The sequence below is a fragment of the Carassius auratus genome, chromosome 37 (assembly GCF_003368295.1).
Source record: "Carassius auratus strain Wakin chromosome 37, ASM336829v1, whole genome shotgun sequence".
Classification (NCBI taxonomy): domain Eukaryota; kingdom Metazoa; phylum Chordata; class Actinopteri; order Cypriniformes; family Cyprinidae; genus Carassius; species Carassius auratus.
In genome coordinates this window covers 16,757,867-16,780,195 of record NC_039279.1, presented here as the reverse complement: position 1 = coordinate 16,780,195, position 22,329 = coordinate 16,757,867, and the positions used below count along the sequence as shown (strand labels likewise).

Here is a 22,329-nt window from a genome sequence, read left to right as displayed (position 1 = left end):
CTCACACTACAATCCTACCAGTATGCATCCGTTTCCAAGTCAAATGCTGTTTGGGAAACAGGACTAGTAGCTCTGGTACCAGCCACCTGTGAGGTCACAATCCTGCTGATGACCGGCTGAACACACCTGAACGTGTGCACCATTAGGTGAGAGTTGGTCGTCTTGTTGATGTAAACACTTGTATTGAACTGGTTAATCTAATAGTGAGAGGCGGGAATAGAATGGTTTAAAACTATTAAACCAGTACGGTGCCCTTAAGATGACTTGTTCGGTTTAATTAGTTTTGGCGTGGCCACAACATAATAACTCGTGGGAACGTCATATGATGTCGTGGCCACGAGATCATTTTGTCGAGGTAACGACATCCTTATGTCGTGGCCTCGAGATGCTATGTTGAGGAAACAACATCCATTTCTCATGGCCTCGACTTCTTATGTTGAGAGAACGATATTTTTTTCTCATGGCCACGAGTTTAATGCGTAAACAAACCTGCGTGACCATAGTAACCCCGGGATTATCAGAGATGGATTCATTAATATTTTATCTTGAATTAAGTAATTATTATATTAACCATATGCTTTGGCTACCGGGCTGCATTACATGCGATCGTCAGCATTCAAATGAAGTTTATCATAAATAAATATTACATAAAGTGCATAATAAAATATTGAGTCTTTCCCCGTAATATGTGTACATTATTATTATTAATAGCCTATTTATTTTATTTTTTTCGTTTATATTATTTTTTGTTTTGTTTTTTGCTTCAATTTCGGGATGTCGTTACCTCGACAAAATGATCTCGTGGCCACGACATATTATCACGTTCCCACGAGTTATTATGTCATGGCCATGACAAAACTAAGTAAACCGAACAAGTCACCTTACAGGCACCGTAAACCAGAGATACTGGAACACTTCAAAACTTTACTGCTGTAGGAAGGAAAATGTACTTCAGCGGTTACCAACTCTGCTAAATAAGCTTTCCCCCATACTTACCAAATCACAGTTGACTTTGATGGGGTCTTTAAAGATGGTCCACACCACACCTTCATTGCAGTTTGGTGTGGTCAAAGAACCAAGATAACAGTCATATTTAGTTCTGTCCACTCCAGGAATAAGATCGTATATTGATATATTGAGTTAATGCATATTTTAATCACCTGAGCTGAAGGAAGAGCATTGGAAGTCACTTATTTGTATAGCTCTTTTCACAGAAGCAATTAAGAAGGTGGGGGGCAGTAACAAAAATAAAAAAATAAAAAACAGTAGAACATAATACCCAAAGATACAATTTGGCAAGTATGTGCCACATTTGCTGCCTGAAACTTGATATTTTAAAATTAAAAATAATGGTGATTTTTGACAAGTAGATGTTAAGGTCTTAAAGCTCTCTGGTTTTCCAGTGTCATAAGTGGCCTGTGGGTTCCATAATACACCAAAACAGTTAAACAGAATTTAAACCATTTTAAACCACACTCCTAATAGAGATTCTAGATATTAGTATATTTTTTATTCAAATTTTATTCAAAAAGCCTTGAGCATAAAATACTACTTTCAAAAACATAAAAAAGTGTAACTTTTGAGTGGTAGTGTGTGTTTGTGTGTGTGTGTGTATACACATACACATAAAAAGTGTATGATAGAGTACTGAATGAATGGTACTGTATATAAGTACATATAATTACAAACATTTTGATTGGTCATTGGACCCTCATATACGGTACATAAACAGAAATAATTTGGAGACATTTTGTTATTAAACCACAAACATTTATTATTTTAAATGTAATAACTAAATTTAAAGCAAATCAGGTTTTACAATTTAAAAACAAATCATTTTAAATACTACTGAATTATCCGATATTGAATATGACACAGAAGCTTCATATAAAGCATGAGCAGCGTAATACATCTAAAAACTTATTATCATCACAGATAACAACATTTGCTTTTAAAAATATATAGAAATAGAAACACATTTGGTTGAAAAAGGAACAGCTATTTGTCATAAACTTCTAACTTACATCTTATTTTTTCCCATGTAACAACAATCACAAGGGATACAAATCTATATTTACAGATATCCTCAGTCATGATCAAATGCAAATCAAAATGTACACCATGTAGTGCAATAAATTAAATCATTTCATAAATGTGCACAAAGCGTATTTCTATATCCAACACAAACTGGACAAGAGGAGTACTGTGATAACAGATAAAGTGGATGTGGCCGCTGATGAAGCTGCTGTTTGTTCCACCTGAGATGTCACAACTCTACCATTCAAGGGCTGAACTCCTCTGAAGCTGTTGGTGATCAGAACTGAAGCATCTGGATCTTTGAAAAAGACAGTAGTGCTGAAGCGGTTGATCTGTTTGGAGAAATAAAATGAATAGGGTGACTTTTTTTAACTCAGAATATGTAAAAGTTGTCACCCAGTAATAGACGAATATGATTTTTATGAATTACTGTACCATAGAATTGCCTTTACTTACAAAATTGTGACTAACTTTGACGGGCTCTTTAAACACGGTCCAAACCACAGCTTCATTACAGCTGGGTGTAGTTAGGGAGCCTTGATAACGGTAATATTTAGTCCTGTCCACACCTTCAATCAGACTGTTCAGTGTGATTTGATTCATGATATCTGTGGTTGTATCACCTAAATATACAAATAAAATAAAATCAGTAGGGTGTCATAAAACTACTTGGCTCTCTTTAGTTATGTGTTAATGTGTTGTTAAATTATATTGGTGAAATAGAGATTAACCAGATACACCAATGTTTAAGTATTCACTCAAAAAAAAAAAAAAAAAAGACATTTTTTTCACCTGAATTGGGGATGCTTGTCAAAAAGGATGTTAGGATATCCCAGCTTTTTGTTTTGTTCACTTCATTGGTTCCCTTGTGGTTAAATAAAAAAATAATAGTAATAAAATAAATAAAAAGCCTGTGTTTGCACACAACTAAGCCATGAATATTCTTTTAGGTTTGCATTTCATTCAGGTAATGTCATGCTCACCTCAATGAAGAAACCAAGAACAGCCAATGCTGAGCTGTCTTTGGCAGCTAGAGCAGCTGACACACTCCCGTTGTATTTTGAATGAACATTTACAATGTGCAGCTATGAGACATGAAAGAACACAAACACTTAAAAATAAAGATTTTTATCGACATCAATGGTACCACAAAGAACATTTAACATCCATGGACCCTTCCCTTTGTACAGTACAAAAGGTTCTTTATAGTAGAAAAAAATTATTTAGATTTTTAAAATGTACTTTAGACTTTGAAAAAAAAAAAGATTTTTGTGGAACCCAAAATTATTGTTCTATTTCATCACAATATTTGAAATGATGCAGTGCATTTACAGGGAAAATTCATTCATTCATACCTCCATTGGGTATTTTTTGCCATCCACGGTGTGTTCGGAGCCAGGTGAGGAGCTGCCGTTACCCCAGTGGAGATGGAATTGTTTAGTTTTGTAAAGACCTGGAAGACCACCTCCTTGCACTGACATTTTGTCATCATCCAGGTTAACCACCACTGTGAAGACAATGGACGTATTACGGCAAACTTAGAAGAGCTTTCTCAGTCTCTTAACTGTTTAATGCTGTGCAGAAATAGTATTTACACTGCAAATACAATGGCATACTTTAGATGCAGAGGTGGGTAGAGCAGGCTTAATTTAGTTTGGCTTTTATGCAACATTGCATCTTCATATTGAGTTTTAAGCAAGCACAGAGCAGCCTTAACTCAGCTGTTAAAAGAAAGATATGATATACACTGATGCTGATCATCACAGATGATTAATCTGCACTCCATGACCATACCCCTACTTTTGCCAGTCTAAGTTTCCATTATAGACGGTTTCAACGGCATCAACATAAACAAACGTTAATGCGCGTGAGCGCTTTTGTGGACCTAACTTAACTTCCGGTAGACTCCAAATAGAATCAATAACAACAGCCGAGTCCCTCTAGAGTAGATATTTTTTGATAACAAACAAAATGTGTTTTCTGTGTGGATCAGGCGGACTTAATGAAAATGCTAATTCATTATTTGCCAGCAGATGTTTTAAAGCATAGACATAAAGCACGAGAAATAGAGCTTTCCCCAGTAACAGCTGTAAACAAAGCAGAGCTGGTACGCTCACACGCTGCTTTATCACGCATTAACATGCAAGTCTTCTTTCAGAAATACAGCGATATAAAAACACCTGTGCCTCGTTTTGATATTTAAACATAAATGTAAGGAATTATTGTTATTAAACATGCAGTACGTTATGTAACGTTACGTTACTCATGTTTATTTAACGAAGCCTTTTTGAAAATCGATCAGTTTTAAAATTGTGGCGAGTCTCCAAAAATAAATAAATGTATGGGAAACACATCCCGCAGCACAGCCACCTGAGCCCAACTTCAGTCTACTCATCACCTTGACTTTAACTGCGTTTGTAGATGGCACCGCAGCCAGACCGATATACACAACACAGACCGGAAGTTAACTTAGGTCCAGGCGCCTGCGCCCGATGAAACCGTCTTCTGTTGTCTAGCAATATATCACCTACATCTCTTTGCTAGCTCACACTTTTGAACTTCTCTGTGCAACCTTTTTAATGTGATACTTCTTGTTACCTCTTCCTAAGGATTGGTTTTCTAAGTAGGTATTCCTCATAGAAGTCACTGAATAAGTGACTGCTGAAAGTTTTTAGCAACTATTTTATAGGTTATTCTGTTAAATGTGCATTGAAATAAATGCAAGTAATATTAGCAAATTAAGGTTCCCAGTGTGCAGTGATCCTTACCGGATTCTCCTGAGTTTAAGACTGACAGGAAGGTGGAGCTGTCATCAAAACCAGTGAAGTTAAAGGAGGTCAGGTTAGGGTTGCCCTGAACACTTGCAGTCACAATATTAATGGGAGATTGCTTGGATCCATTGCAATATTCAGGGAAAATATTAGGCCAGGTGGTAAAATCTATTCATATAGATGAATAAATGAATAAATAAAACACTTCAGAACAAGTTTTTAATAAAGTAATATATACAATTTATAATCAATTTTATATCAAGTGTTATGTCAATGTAGGGTGCAAAAAATGCATTAATCACACTTACTGCATTCTGCCTTGTGATAGCACCATTCTGTTTACAGTGAAATGACAATATTAATATATATAAACCAATGAAAACACATGGCATGCAAAATAAAACTATACTATTCACTGCGTAAATTAAGTTCAACTTCAGTTATACTCACCCACTGAAGCATCCGTACTGTGGACAGTGGGACACAGAAGAGCAGCAAAAATGACCAGCAAGACAATCATCTATATTAATAATAATAATCATAATCATAAAATTAAAAGCAGAAAACTTTTTTTTTGATCATATAAGTAGGCATAATTAATTTAATTTGACAGGAGAAATGTGATCAATCATATAATGTGTAGTCTGGTCTCACCTCTCTGACTTGATTCAACTGTCTGCAGGGAGGAATGTGATGAGTTATTGGCTTCACTCTCGCCTTTAGTACTCTTCACTGCTCACCTGTAATGGGTGTGTCACTTCAGTTCATCTGCTGATGATAAACGACATTCCTATCGAACGCTCACGTCACATTAGGCGTCGTTTATCTTAGGAGATTTTTTTTAACAAATTCATAGCAGTCCCTTTGATTTAATCTTATCGCACTTTTACGTCTCAGCATCACATCGGTCAGATTCTCTAAAACTCTTGTGATGGAGGGTGAAGACGAAGTTCACTACACTGCACTTTCCCTTACCAGACATCAAAATTAGAAATAACTTTATTATTAGCCGTCGACTCGACGTCGATGTTTCAAATGTGTCAATAAATTAAATAATTAATTAATTTCGGGGCGCTTTTAAAGCAATGATTCATTAGTAGTGGAACAACCCAAAAAAACAACAACCATTATTAGATTAAATTAGATATAGGCTAATTCTAAATTTAACTGCCAGTATATTATCATAAATTTTTTTAAAAAAAGGGTGAATATATATAGGGTGAATGCTGGTAAAGTGGGAGAATGGGTAAAGTGGGACAGTTAAGCTTAATAATTTATATCTTTACATGGATGTGTTTTTTTTTACTAAAAATCAACACTGAACTCCAGTGAACTGTGATGGTAAGTAAAATGACATAGCATTCTGAGGTAAATCATGTTAAGATTATAAAAATAAAACAACTCATGGACCATTTATAATTGTTACATATTTTGTTATAGGATGTAATGGTGAATCAGAATTTTTAAAAATCACATTCATATTAATCTTCTTGGGGGTTTTTTATGCTATTTTGACACTGTCCCAGTTTGCCAATAGCATATTGTTAAATTGGGACAGGGTATTGAATTAGCTGTACCTGCACCCCTTCTTAAAAAAAGTGATGTTTATATTATGTTGTTTATATTGTTGTTTATATTGTTATTTTGTATTTAATTTATAAGGCCTACACTTGAATAACAACTGAATGTGTTTTAAGTGTCCCAGTTTTCCAATAAAGGTGTCCCAGTTTGAGAGTAGCGTCTTGAAAAATGTGGTTTGGGGTCATTGTTTGTTTGAGGAAGAGTCATCCATCCTGTGTTTAATGCTTCTTTCTTTTTTATTGTCTATAATGAATACATAAATAAATAAATAAATAAATAAATAATCTTAACAGGAAAGTGATATTACACTGGCTTTATTTTACCTAAATGATTTACAATTTATTATAATATATATTAAAATGTATAAGATGTGCATTGTTGTTGTGACCTAAATGAACACATTACAGTTATTTTTATGACTGTAAGTCATTTTCCTCAAATGCTATTATGTTAGAAAAGTATATACCAATATCTTATGTAACTTTAGAGTTTTTTTTTTTTTTTTTTTTTTTTTTTTTTTACTTTCGTTTTCTTTTCCTTTCATCGGGTTTCTGATGTGTTTTAACTGGGCATAGATGTCCATCCATCAGTTATGAACATTCAGCCGCAAACATGAGGTGCGAGCAGTAAGCGAGCGCGGGGAATGGCGCATGTTTCGTCTTCACGCACAGACGAAACTTACAAAAGAAATGTGACATAATTTACCTCTATAAATAAAGACAATGTCATTTTTTTTTTTCAGTCAACATACACTTAAAATTATAAACACAAAACTTTTGTTTTTGCCACCGTTTTTCATGATCTGAACTCAAAGATCTAAGACTTTTTCTATGTACACAAAAGGCCTATTTCTCTCAAATATTGTTCACAAATCTGTCTAAATCTGTGTTAGTGAGCACTTCATCATGAGAGATAATCCATCCACCTCACAGTTGTGGCATATCAAGATGCTAATTAGACAGCATGATTATTGCACAGGTGTGCCTTAGGCTGGCCACAATAAAAGACCACTCTAAAATATGCAGTTTTATCACACAGCACAATGCCACAGATTTCACAGGTTTTGAGGGAGCATGCAATTGGCATGATGACTGCAGGAATGTCTACCAGAGCTGCTGACTTTGAATTGAATGTTAATTTCTCTATCATAAGCCGTCTCCAAAGGCATTTCAGAGAAATTGGCAGTTCATCCAAGCGGCCTCACAACCACAGACCACGTGTAACCACACCAGCCCAGGACCTTCACATCCAGCATCTTCACCTCCAAGATCGTCTGAGACCAGCCACCCAGACAGCTGCTGCAACGATCGGTTCGCATAAACAAAAAAATTCTACACAAACTGTCGGAAAGCATCTCAGGGAAGTCGTCCTCACTGGGGTCTTGACTAGTGTTGCTTTCATCAATGAAAATTATGACTAAATATCATCGTCCACAAACCTTTATCACGTGACGAAAACGAGACAAGACACAACGTGAATGCTGGTCATGTGACGATGACCATAATTAAATGTATAATGCAATATTATAGACGAATAAAAACGAGACTAATTGGGGGTTACAAAACTTGCAGCATTATGACAACAAACAAAGTTAAAGGGATAGTTTACCCAAAAATGAAAATTATTTCATTAATGACTCAACCTCATGTTGTTCAAAACCCGTAAGACCTCCGTTCATCTTCTGAACACAGGTTAAGATATTTTGGATTTAGTCCGAGAGCTTTCTGTCCCTCCAATGAAAATGTATGTACGGTATACTGTCCAAGTCCAGAAAGATAAGGGGTCAGTTCGAATTGGTTGAAGCATCGAAAATACATTTTGGTCCAAAAATAACAAAAATTATGACTTTATTCAGCATTGTCTTCTCTTCCAGGTCTGTTGTGAGTGCGTTCACGATGCTGCTGACGTGTTTTCTGGTGCACCCAATAACAAAGATAACATGTCAGCAGCATCATACGTCTGCAGCGTCCCTACAGTGTTGTGTTGGGATTTATACTTTCGCCTGGCTCCGCTGACTGCGTGCTCACCCTCACAAATGGAAGCGGCTTTTATACTTTTCGTGTTCGCCGTTGTACTTTTCTTTGAAACGACGGGGAGCGATGAGGAGTAATTGTCCTCTAAAACCATCCAGAAGTAATTTGCCGGTACAAGTCTTGGGATGAATGAGTTGATGAATTAATTATTTATTTACAAACTTAAAACAACCTTAAACTATTGGCTGTAGCCTATTTCGCATCAAAACACAAGACAACTGTAAGCAAATAGTGTATAATCAATATCTAAATGAATTCTTATTCTGTTTTATACAATAAAAATAACATAACTTACTTCAAATAAGAAGCCTTGGGCGAACTATACAAAAAAAAAAAAACGTTTTCCGTCAAAAAGCCCATGATTGAGTTTGAACTTCACATTAAACTGTTTCTGTTTCACAGCCGGCACAGACTTGCATGTTTTGCTATAATTGCTCTGAGCTCGTGCATGTTCAGATGCGATGCTATGCGGAAAGTTAAAAAAAAAGTTATGCACTCCGCCACGCGAAAGCAAACTTCTGGCAACACAGCATGTATGGCGTCGTGACTGGTTTTCGGACAAAGGAGAAGTGCTCACTAACACATATTTAGACAGATTTGTGAGCAATATTTGAAAGAAGTCCTTTTGTGTACATAGAAAAAATCTTAGGTTGTACTCAAACTAGGTGTTTTGATCCGAGCGCGTTTGACCTTCAAAGCCTGGTTCAACGTCATTTGTTAGATAGCCCTGTCCCGGTTGGAAGAGTGGGCCAGGGCATGGTTCGGTTGGGCTCGGGTGCAGTGCGCATGCAGTGTGAGCGTTAACTGCTATTTTGTGTGCACTACTGTCATCATTATGACTTCAAACATATTCTATTACCACTACTACACTACGCTTTTCAATAAATTTAATTAAATCAAGTATATTTAGGTTTATAATGGGTCTGTTAATTACCTTATTGATGAACAGGAAATGTAGTTTGCAAAATTAAGCTCTCATAAAGCTACAAATTATTTCATCAACCTCAGCTCTCAGTAATAATTTTCTGATACATACAAGTGAAAATCAAAATCAACGGCATAAATTATAAATTAAGAATTATAAGAAAAGTTTAGGGCATGTGTGAGTGCAGGCCAGCAGGGGAGTGGGGATTGGGGATAATCGCGCTCGGTTCAAGGCAACGTGCCTAGTGTGAGTATACCCTTAGATATTTGAGTTCAGCTCATAAAAAATGGGGGCAAAAACAAATTGCGTTTATAATTTTGTTCAGTGTATAAACCACAAGGACATAATTAAGTTCTAGTAAAAAATATGTAAATGCCAGGCTCCTTTTAGAAGGCTCTTCAAATAAAATAAAATAATAATACAATTAAATTAAAAATACATTATAAGCTTAAACCAAATTTGAATGCATTTCTTTAAAATGCCAGGATGAAGAGATAAGTTTCTTTTCACAGGTGTAACACGTGATTTCAGCTCAGAGTCACTATCTATATCAGTTTGATCTGTTTTCATCTGGTGACTGAAAACTATTTAAAAACTTGCATAATACTTTTGTGAGCTGCCTATTTGCTGCACTGCCTACGCTTACCTGACGTTTAGGCTACCTGTTTTTTTTTTTGTTTTTTTTTTTATTACCACTCAGGTTTTTCTGGTTAGCATTATCCCATTAGCCCTTCTGACAGATGATGTGACTCCCACCATCTGATTCTCTCTTTTATATATATATATATATATATATATATATATATATATATATATATATATATATATATATATATATAATTTTTTTTTTTTTTTTTTTTTTTTTTTTTTGCAAGCAATAAATAAATCTCAAATACTTCATAATGGTATACAGATACAGTATTTTGAATGTGAAATGGTCTTAAAATTTCCAGTCTGTTGCCTTTCACATCACAGCTCAAAATAGTCTCTAGAGTTTGGCTGTGTTTGGTTCTTTTACTTTTTTGATGGCAAATTTAAAAACTGTATATAAAGGAATCTTGTTACCAGTGAGAAATTGCTACAAGATGTTTAGGCATGAACAATGCCTCCACATATTGATGCCCAAAGGAGACTAAAAAGGTATAAAAAGGTTTACCTCTTAAATGGGAGGTAACTGCTTTCATGGAGGTGGTGTACAGTTTTCTGCATTTAAATCCTTCACTTTTGTCCTCACAGTTGTCCTTTAGAAGATATTTTAAGGAAACTTGCTTGGGAAAAAAATTGTTATATATATTTACATATTGGTATAAAAGAGTTTTAACGTTTTTTGAACTTTTGTTCCAATTTGTGCATCTGGCTGTAAACTGTAAGTTAACTTACAGACATTGATTTGTCATGGCCTAATGGTTAGAGAGTCTAGCTTGTAACCCAAAGGTTGCAGGTTTGAGTCAAGTACCAGCAGGGATTGTAGGTGGGGGAGTGAATAACCAGAGCTCTCTCCCACCTTCAATACCAACTGAGGTGAGACCCTTGGGCAAGGCACTGAACCCCCAACTGCTCCCTGGGCGCTGCAGCAAAAAATGGCTGCCAACTGCTCCGGATGTGTGTTCACAGTGTGTGTGTGTGTGTGTGTAAAAAATAAAATAAGTCTTTCAAACTCTGATTACTTTCATTTTATGAATCTCTATCTTGTCTTGCAAGATGCAGTGCATTTTTGTAGGGCTGTGACTTTTAATGATCTGTATCAACATTATAAGCGTTCTTTCTCTGAACAACATTTGTCATGGGGTCACGTAACATCTATATTTTATTACTAAAAAAATCTTTGATGGATGGATGATGAAATTATACTGATTATATTAACTACATCAAATGTTTACATCAAATTTACAAGATCCATTATTCATTTTTAAACATTTGAAGTTATTAATCATTGTGTCTCTGTATTCTGTTTATTGGTTGGTTGTATTGTTTTTTTCTAGCAATTTCAATCACAGCCAAGTGTTTAAAACAACAAAAAGTTTTGTAAGTTGAAGTTATGTCAGCTGGCATTAAACTCACAGCTCTGCCAGGAATTTTTTTTCTCTCTCTTTGTCTTCTCTTTCAATCTTTTCATTTTGCATGTATATGCTCATACAAAAGGAATAAGGTCATGTGCTTTCAGTCTTTGATTTGCACAGTGGAGGGTTTTAAGTGACCCATAAATATGTTTGTGAGTGTGTCAAGTCAAGTCAAGTCACCTTTATTTATATAGCACTTTAAACAAAATACATTGCGTCAAAGCAACTGAACAACATTCATTAGGAAAACAGTGTGTCAATTATGCAAAATGATAGTTAAAGGCAGTTCATCATTGAATTCAGTTATGTCATCTCTGTTCAGTTAAATAGTGTCTGTGCATTTATTTGCAATCAAGTCTATGATATCGCTGTAGATGAAGTAACCCCAACTAAGCAACCCAGAGGCGACAGCGGCAAGGAACCGAAACTCCATCGGTGACAGAATGAAGAAAAAAACCTTGGGAGAAACCAGGCTCAGTTGGAGGGCCAGTTCTCCTCTGACCAGACGAAACCAGAAGTTCAATTCCAGGCTGCAGCAAAGTCAGATTGTGCAGAAGAATCATCTGTTTCCTGTGGTCTTGTCCTGGTGGTCCTCTGAGACAAGGTCTTTACAGGGGATCTGTATCTGGGACTCTAGTTGTCCTGGTATCTGCTGTCTTTCAGGGCAGTAGAGGTCCTTTCTAGGTGTTGATCCACCATCTGGTCTGGATACGTACTGGATCCGGGTGACTGCAGTGACCCTCTGATCTGGATACAGACTGGATCTGGTGGCTACGGTGACCTTGGAATAAGAGAGAAACAGACTAATATTAGCGTAGATGCCTTTCTTCTAATGATGTAGCAAGTACATCAGTTGTTATGGGAAGTGTTCCCGGTTCCGGTTTACCTAATTAAAGCAGCCTAAAAATCCTTTAAGGGGATTTGGATATTAGAAGCATATTAGTATGTTATGTGTAAACCAGGTTAAAGAGATGGGTATTTAATCTAGATTTAAACTGCAAGAGTGTTTCTGCCTCCCGAACAATGTTAGGTAGGTTATTCCAGAGTGTAGGCTGGAGGAAAAGGACTCAACATTAAATATGTAGCTTATTCAACTTGTCTTGCAATGTCCTCCACTACTGGCACCCTTGGTAAATAAGCGGAAAAAAACTGCATTTACTGTTATCTTATTTGTCTTTCATTAAAGAAAATTTGATTAAAATTTGCTCACCCTCAGGGCATTCATGTATTTTTGGTTGGTCAACTCTCTAAAAATTCCTCTAAAACATGCAATGCACACCAGCTTAACCAGCTTTGTCATTTCATGAAACCAGATAACCAACTTTTTTATAGTAGGGTAAACATATCTGTGGCGAGTGGGGCGGGGCCGAGAGGCGTGGGAACGAGGAGTGAGGCCAGGTGTAGTGATTGAAGATGAGCTGCACCTGCGCCCCACCGCCAGTATCGAGTCCCAAGTAGGAGATGGAAGGATATTAAACTGGAGCGACGACCGTGAAGGACGAGAGAGGATCAGGTCTGGGACATTATTTTATGTGTTTGCTTTTTATTTATGTGCACCAGTCGTCCGTGAGGGGCTGGTGCGCCGTTTTGTATTTATTTTTGAATTATTAAAGTGTTTTGATTGTGCGCCGGTTCCCGCCTCCTTCTTCCCGATGAGTATGGAGATTTTATCGTTACAGTGGTGCCGAAGCCCGGGAGAAGGAGGGACGCGCTGCTGAAGATCCCTCGCCGCTGTGGTGAATCCGAGGTGCCCTCGAGCAGGCGATGTATGTGCCGCCATGGACGCTCGAGGCGGTGGGCTGGAGCGAGTTGCCGGGGACAGGCGAGCTCGCTGCCGGCCGCCCACGATATGGAGGGGCGGCTGCCGTCCGTGAGGGAGCGGAGGAGTCGGCGCCATTCGCCAGGGGGCCGGAGCCTGCCGCCTCCGTGATGGAATCCGGAGGGGCAGTGAACGGGGGACTTCTGCCGCTGCCCAAAATCGGAAGAGCCGTTGACGTCCTTTGGGCGGCGGAGGAGTGTCGTGCCGTCCGCCGAGGGCCGTCCAGTGCCAGAGAGAGAGACCAGGCCTGGGACATTATTTTATGTGTTTGCTTTTTATTTATGCGCACCAGTCGTCCGTGAGGGGCTGGTGCGCCGTTTTGTATTTATTTTTGAATTATTAAAGTGTTTTGATTGTGCGCCGGTTCCCGCCTCCTTCTTCCCGATGATTACGAAGGTTATATTATTACAATATCAAATGCAATATCTTTAGAGCAATGTCTTTGCTTTTCTTTTCTTTAACCTTTTTGTCCTAGAATATACTAAAATACATCAATAATGTAACAATATTTTTTAAATTGGCAAGAATTTCTGACTGAGTAAAATAAAAGCTTTTGTATTTAAATGACATGCATAATTTTCAGATTAGGGTCCCTGATTGGATGGGTGCTGTAGGATGTGCTCAGTTGTTCCTGTGTGACCTGAAGTAAATATGGAGGAAAAGACAGGTCTAGTTCATTATAGGTCTCTAATTCATCTTATGTATGGCTCACACTATACTGCATACATTTCAAATGAACAGTCACCTGCGGTTGAGGGTGGTGGAAGAATAGACCACGCGATTGTTCAGCTGTTGCTGTGGCCGGTACACATTGTCAAAGGAAATTTGTGTTGGGAACCTGAGCAGCTGCAGAAAAAAAAAAAAAAAAAAGTGAAAGAGAAAAAAAAGTCACAAGGAGCTGACCTGGAAAAAGATATGACAACATTCATCATTTTACTGATCGCACTGATTTAGCAGAGGCGCGTGTGCATGTGGTCACGTTCAAATCACAAGGGCTCTGCACCTGCTGCCAAAGGAATTTGGTTCAGATGTGTAGGATTCTTTAAGAGATGAGTGTGATAAAAGACAATGACAGAGGAAAGAGAGTGTTGAAAGAGGGAGGGAAATGGGGGATATGTTGGAGACAACATGACGGTAATATGACAACAAGATAGAACAAATGATATAGGCTACACATCACCTGAGCAGCAAACACATGTGGACCTGTCAATCAAGCAATGTTATGTAAGCAGATATGAGATTCCCTCTGTAGGCTAAAGACTGGTGATGTGTTTAAACAATTATTAACAATCAAAGTTTTTTTTATATTTCCGTTAAAAAAAAAGGGTTATTTATAAAAAGTATATATTTACAAACACCACATAAATGAAAAAAAAAAAACTATTTCATATCTTACTCTCTTCTGACCACTAATGTCAAGTTTAATTCCACTTTAGTTCTGCTAAGTTTATTTATTTATTTATTTTTATTATTTATTTATTTTTAATATATTTTTGCAATAATAACATTACAAATGTTGGATGCCAGCATAAAAACCAAGAAAAAGATTTTTTTTTAAAAAAAGAACAAAACACTCAAAGGATACAAGTACAGTAAGTAATTCATACTTCAGGGTAACTTAAAAGGAACATACAAATAAACCCCAGCAGCAAATTGTCATAGTTGGTAAAACCGTCGTCTCTATTAATCTCTGTGTTGGTGGAGTTTTGTGTGTCTCTCCTCAGCCCAGATCATTTCATGTGGGCGTCTCCGTTAATTGTTCATCAGCCACAGCTGCCACTCGTTACCTGCTCCCTATGTATTGCCCTGTCTTTCATCTTGTGTTTGTCAGGTCATTGTTTGAAGCTCCCTGTGGTATACCTGGTTTCTCGTTCCTGATTCTTCCTGTCTCATCTCCTCACTGGATCTTTACCTATTTGGAGAGATAGGCCCTACCGGCTGCTTGTATCGGACTACGTGATTTGGGGCGCCCAGTCGGGAGGGCTCGAGCCATTGCACAACCGGAGCACCTCACTGCATTGGAACGGATGAGCCCTACCGGCCGATAGCGGAGGAGCAACGTGATTGGATAGCATGACCAGGAGGGCCCGAGTTGCCTCAACTGGAATAGGTCACAGTGTTGGCGTACGGGCCCTACTGGCTGATGAGCCCCTGCTAGTCAGTGGGCAACCAGGGCAGATAACTGACCGAGAGGACCCATGAAGCCTCCGACTTTAGATCAAGACTCAGGACGACGGACGTGTAGGTCCTCTCAGTTGAGCAGATAAACAGGCTTTGGGCCGCCGACAAAGAGGACTCTTGCAACACCCGACGGGAGATCAATACTCACGGCATCAGATGGATAAGACCTGTTTGTGGGCAGCAAGAAAAGAAAACCCAACCGGGAGCACTCTCGCCGACACCTGACACGAGCACAATACTCAACGGCATCAGACAGGTAAGCCTCGCCGGCCGGGGAGCGGGAAGAGGAAAACCCGACTGCGCGGGCTCTCGCAGCATCCTATGGGACATCAGGATTCAGAACATCGAACGGGTAAGCCTCACCAGGCAGGGGGAAAAGATTTGGACAGAGTTTGGCGGGAGGTGGAGACTCTTGTCGTCGTACAGCGAATACTGTCACCCGTCAAACAAGAACCAAAAGTTAAGTGGCCGTGAGACTCTCGCCGACATCCGATGGGAGCTCAGTAATAAAGGCACCGAACGGGTAAGCCTCCCCGACCATAGCATGGAAAAGTAAAGTTTATGTGGCTGGGAGACTCTCACCGACGTCCGATGGGAGCTCAATACTCAAGGCACCGAACGGGTAAGCCTCGCCGACCGTAGAAAGGAAAAGGTAAGGTTGTCCAGCCGGGAGGCTCTCGCCGACGTCCGATGGGAGCTCAATACTCAAGGCATTGAACTGGAAAGCCTCTCCGGACGTAAGACGGAAAGGGTAAAGTTGTGTTGCCAGTAGGCTCTCACCGGCGTCCGATGGGAGCTCAATACTCAAGGCATTGGACGGGTAAGCCTCGCTGACTGTAGGAGGAAAAGGTAAGGGTGTGTGGCCTGGAGGCTCACGCCAGCATCCCATGGGAGCTCAATACTGACGGCATCGTATGGGTAAGCCTTTTTTGACCAAGGGATGAAAAAAGTTGTCCAGCCGTGAGACTCTTACCAACATCCGACAGGAGCTCAATACTCACGGCGTCGAATGGGTAAGCCTCGCCGACTGTAGAAAGGAAAAAGTAATGTGGTCTAGACGGGAGACTCTCACCGACGTCTGATGGGAGGTAAATACTCACGACATCAAACGGGAAAGCCTCTCCGAACGTGAGACAGAAAGGTAAAGTTGTATGGCCAGTATTTGGCCAGACAGTGAAGGAGGTTTTTTTTTTTTTTTTTTTTTTTACGGAAAAGGCAAAGCTTGGATCAACCGGGAGCACTCTTGCAGTGCCTGACAGGGGTTCAATACTAAGAACAATTTGGTTGTCTAAAGGGTAGATGCTATGAGGATTACTGCATAATTGTTTAACGAATCACATGAGCTGCTTCCGATATCAACTCAGAAAATCTTGGTGCAGTCATTGTATTTGAAAAATTAAGTGTACAAAAAATAAATAGAATTTCCTGTGCCAGTATACCCCAGATGAGTGCCATGAATCAGCGATATGGCCATTGTCAATCGTCATCTCGTCGGTACGTGAGATCGACAATACGTATCGACGATGTAATCATGCTTCGGTGGAGGAAGAGAGAGACTCTGTTCTTGTCATGGCATGACTTTTTGCTGTTTTATACCATGCAGGTGAAAGAAAGAAAGCCTATGGAATCACCGATAGTCTAAAAGAATATATACTTTCAGATGCACTGATAAACTGATGTTAAATATAAAATTATTATATTTAAAACAGCTAGTTCATGTAATCGTGTACTACTGTCATCTCGCCTGTCTTGTGAAAAATTTGCCGCATCTGCACACGGAAGTTATCTATCTAAATGATCTGGAAATCGGTCAATGGTGAAACAATAGAGGATTTCATTTAAAGTTCAACAATTAAACCCTAATATGGACGTAAACGAACATGTTAAATATGGTATTCAAAACAGGTAAATATATTTGGAGTAAGGTTTAGTTGAAACTGATGTATTGGGCGTACGCGCTCTGGACCATGTGCCTCATGATGAGACTGACACAACACCACAGAAACAAAAGAATGAGATACATTCTAACATAACTGTGGCATTAAACTTAGTTAGTGAGGCTTATTTAAAATATTGCGCATACCAGATAACTTGTTAAAGTGCAATGAAATACCTTGTATCTGCAGACGATGTACATCTGTTTGTGGATTGAGACTTCTTCACCACCTACAGGCTCGAATCATCCTTGCAAGCACGGGCAAGCATGAAATGAAAGTGAAGTGACATTCAGCCAAGTATGGTGACCCATACTCAGAATTTGTGCTCTGCATTGAACACACACACACACTGTGAGCACACACCCGGAGCAGTGGGCAGCCATTTATGCTGCGGCACCCGGCGCCCGGGGAGCAGTTGGAGGTTCGATGCCTTGCTCAAGGGCACCTAAGTCGAGGTATTGAAGGTGGAGAGAGAACCGTTCATGCAATTGTGGGTGGGGGGAGTGCATGAACGGTTCTCTGGAATAACGGAGCAGTTTGGTAGCTGAATTATAGTACGCCCCCTAATAATGATAATAAAATACAATAATAGGAGAATGAGTTTAATATCATCTTGACTATAATCGATACGTAATACTATCACCCAGACATGGGGACTTGTGACTTGGTGACTTGGACTCGAGTCGACTCGAGTCGCTATTTTTAGGACTTGAGACTTGACTCGGACTTGGAAGTTAAAGACTCGGGACTTGACTTGACTTGAGACACGATGACTTGAATGACTTGAGTGTTAATTACATCATGTTTTCAGTTTGAATATAAAATATATAAATTATTTTTTAAAATAAAGTTGATTACTCAGCTGGAGCGCAGGCTGAGAATAGCTTCGTGACTGGATCAGGACACTATCATCAGTCATGCCCTCTCTACCTTACACACACCACGCCCACTTAAATCAGATATCACATCACATCAACATGTCAGCCTGAGAGGTACCGAGGGTCATCGCTTTTGTCTTCAATAGTTCGCGCCTAAAAACGCGTGGAAAACGCTAGTCGCGCCGCTTTCTACTTCTTTCAAAAGCGCTCGGGCAGAAGTGCTCCTGGGGCGTTTGTCGTTGCTAAGCATCCATGACACGCTCTCGCTCAATGAAAACGCGGAAATTTCAGCAAAGGATAAATGGATTTGCAGCACTAAAAATCGCTCGCAGTAGCTCTGCTACTAAATTCATTTCAAAATGGCAATCCATATACAGCTATGAACAGCTGTTCCTTCATCTTAGCTGAGCTTTCAACGTTGATACGAGAAAGGATGAAGCTGATTGGTTAGTTATTGTCACATGACCTGCGGTGCGCTTTCGGCATTCTGAAAAGTTTAGATGTTGAGGGCGTTGCTTCCATTATGAGCGCGCATACCGCGCGCCTACATTGGAAATAACGAACTTGCGCGCACAAAAGACGTGATGTGAACGGTCCCTAATGATCCGCTAGCAGGCCGTCAAAAAAACGCATTCCAGGGGCGGCGCTAGGGTTGGGCTAAGGGGGCATAAGCCCCGAATATTTTGTTACCTTGTCTTTCTCATAGAGCAAAACAATTAATCAGAAAAACAAATGTAGCTGCCGCGATTACCCAATCATGACAAGTGCATATTACATACATACATACATACATACATATATATATATATATATATATATATATATATATATATATATATATATATATATATATATATATATATATACAGTACAGAATATAAATATGATGTATTTTCAGTTGTTTCATACTTTTTTGTTATGTACAGTACAGACCAAAAGTTTGGACACACCTTGTCATTCAAAGAGTTTTCTTTATTTTCATGACTTTTGACTATTGTAGAGTCACACTGAAGGCATCAAGGGCTATTTGAGCAAGAAGGAGAGTGATGGGGTGCTGTGCCAGATGACCTGGCCTCCACAGTCACCGGACCTGAACCCAATCGAGATGGTTTAGGGGTGAGCTGGACCGCAAACAGAAGGCAAAAGATCCAACAAGTGCTAAGCATCTCTCGGGGAACTCCTTCAAGACTGTTGGAAGACCATTTCAGGTGACTACCTCTTGAAGCTCATCAAGAGAATGCCAAGAGTTTGCAAAGAAGTAATCAAAACAAAAAGTGGCTACTTTGAAGAACCTACAATATGACATATTTTCGGTTGTTTCACACTTTTTTGTTATGTATATAATTCCATATATAATTCCACATGTGTTAATTCATAGTTTTGATGCCTTCAGTGTGAATCTACAATTTTCATAGTCATGAAAATAAAGAAAACTCTTTGAATGAGAAGGTGTGTCCAAACTTTTGGTCTGTACTGTACATAACAAAAAAGTATGAAACAACTGAAAATACGTCATATTTATATTCTATACTCTGAGAGAGAGTGTGTGTGTGTGTGTGAGAGAGAGAGAGAGAGAGAGAGAGAGAGGAGAAATGTAACAGTTAAATGTTGTATGTAAACTGTGTTTGAGAGAGAGAGAGAGAGAGAGAGAGAGAGAGAGGTGTTCAGAGAGGAGTCTGTTGGATGTTTATGGACTCAATGTTGAAAATGAAAAACATTTCAAACACTGTTGGCAGAAGTGAAAAATAAATAATTTTAGGAACTTACAATTTTGTTTGATTCCATGATGTATTTTACTGAACATGAGTATTTACAATGCAAATCCAAATTATTTAAATTTACTGACAGTTACTTACAGTATTGTTCAAAATAATAGCAGTACAATGTGACTAACCAGAATAATCAAGGTTTTTAGTATATTTTTTATTGCTACGTGGCAAACAAGTTACCAGTAGGTTCAGTAGATTGTCAGAAAACAAACAAGACCCAGCATTCATGATATGCACGCTCTTAAGGCTGTGCAATTGGGCAATTAGTTGAAAGGGGTGTGTTCAAAAAAATAGCAGTGTCTACCTTTGACAGTACAAACTCAAAACTATTTTGTACAAACATTTTTTTTTTCTGGGATTTAGCAATCCTGTGAATCACTAAACTAATATTTAGTTGTATGACAACAGTTTTTTAAAACTGCTTGACATCTGTGTGGCATGGAGTCAACCAACTTGTGGCACCTCTCAGCTGTTATTCCACTCCATGATTCTTTAACAACATTCCACAATTCATTCACATTTCTTGGTTTTGCTTCAGAAACAGCATTTTTGATATCACCCTACAAGTTCTCAATTGGATTAAGGTCTGGAGATTGGGCTGGCCACTCCATAACATTAATTTTGTTGGTTTGGAACCAAGACTTTGCCCGTTTACTAGTGTGTTTTGGGTCATTGTCTTGTTGAAACAACCATTTCAAGGGCATGTCCTCTTCAGCATAGGGCAACATGACCTCTTCAAGTATTTTAACATATGCAAACTGATCCATGATCCCTGGTATGCGATAAATAGGCCCAACACCATAGTAGGAGAAACATGCCCATATCATGATGCTTGCACCTCCATGCTTCACTGTCTTCACTGTGTACTGTGGCTTGAATTCAGAGTTTGGGGGTCGTCTCACAAACTGCCTGTGGCCCTTGGACCCAAAAAGAACAATTTTACTCTCATCAGTCCACAAAATGTTCCTCCATTTCTCTTTAGGCCAGTTGATGTGTTCTTTGGCAAATTGTAACCTCTTCTGCACATGCCTTTTTTTTAACAGAGGGACTTTGCGGGGGATTCTTGAAAATAGATTAGCTTCACACAGACGTCTTCTAACTGTCACAGTACTTACAGGTAACTCCAGACTGTCTTTGATCATCCTGGAGGTGATCATTGGCTGAGCCTTTGCCATTCTGGTTAGTCTTCTATCCATTTTGATGGTTGTCTTCCGTTTTCTTCCACGTCTCTCTGGTTTTGCTCTTCATTTTAAGGCATTTGAGATCATTTTAGCTGAACAGCCTATCATTTTTTGCACCTCTTTATAGGTTTTCCCCTCTCTAATCAACTTTTTAATCAAAGTACGCTGTTCTTCTGAACAATGTCTTGAACGACCCATTTTCCTCAGCTTTCAAATGCATGTTCAACAAGTGTTGGCTTCATCCTTAAATAGGGGCCACCTGATTCACACCTGTTTCTTCACAAAATTGATGACCTCAGTGATTGAATGCCACACTGCTATTTTTTTGAACACACCCCTTTCAACTAATTCAACTAATTGCCCAATTGCACAGGCTTAAGAGCGTGCATATCATGAATGCTGGGTCTCATTTGTTTTCTGAGAATCTACTGAACCTACTGGTAACTTGTTTGCCACGTAGCAATAAAAAAATATACGAAAAACCTTGATTATTCTGGTTAGTCACATTGTACTGCTATTATTTTGAACAATACTGTATATCTTGTCTTTTAACTTTATTAAGATCAGATTCTGCAGGTAAAATAACAATATTAAGGTGACTTGACTTGGACTTGACTGGACATAGCTTGTGACTTGACTTGACTTGACTTGCCCAAGAAAAAAATACTTGGGACTTACTTGAGACTTGAAGGTTAAGACTTGAGACTTACTTGAGACTTGCACATGTGTGACTTGGTCCCATCTCTGCTATCACCACCACCTAGGATGAATAGGCATAACTTCGAAGCAGAGGTGACGTCGACTTTTGCCAGAAGAGAACAACGATCCATTGAATAATTTTGGGCACCCCTGCTCTATTATTATTAGGGATCAGTCGATTAACTTTTTATCTAAGTAATTACATTATTTGGCAATTTATTAATCCAATTAGGGTCTATTTGGTTGACAGCTATTTTAACCTTTCTTGGTATTTTCTGGAGATAATTGGTCCGTCTTTAGATTACAGCCCACAATGTACCATGTAATTAAACAGAATTTACAGCGTACCTATTTGTAACTATGGAGTACCTCTACAGTACCAACTCGTAGCTATAAGGGAACAATATGCAACGTTTGGGGAATAAGGGGTAATAACCTAAAATATATATTTTTTTAAT

At 38.7% G+C, this 22,329-nt stretch overlaps 1 protein-coding gene across 1 annotated transcript; it reads right to left on the bottom strand.

Moving 5' to 3' along the window:
* Nucleotides 1-1,784: 1,784 nt before the first annotated feature.
* Nucleotides 1,785-5,615, bottom strand: ca15c (carbonic anhydrase XV c). The gene is made up of 9 exons (XM_026223165.1): nt 5,463-5,615; nt 5,259-5,328; nt 5,117-5,143; nt 4,806-4,976; nt 3,393-3,544; nt 3,021-3,122; nt 2,830-2,902; nt 2,494-2,660; nt 1,785-2,369 (listed from the first exon to the last, which is right to left on the bottom strand). Exons 2-9 carry the CDS (start codon nt 5,326-5,328, stop codon nt 2,172-2,174), a joined length of 960 nt encoding a protein of 319 aa, XP_026078950.1. The 5' UTR covers nt 5,463-5,615; the 3' UTR covers nt 1,785-2,171.
* Between the last annotated feature and the right edge of the window lie 16,714 nt (nt 5,616-22,329).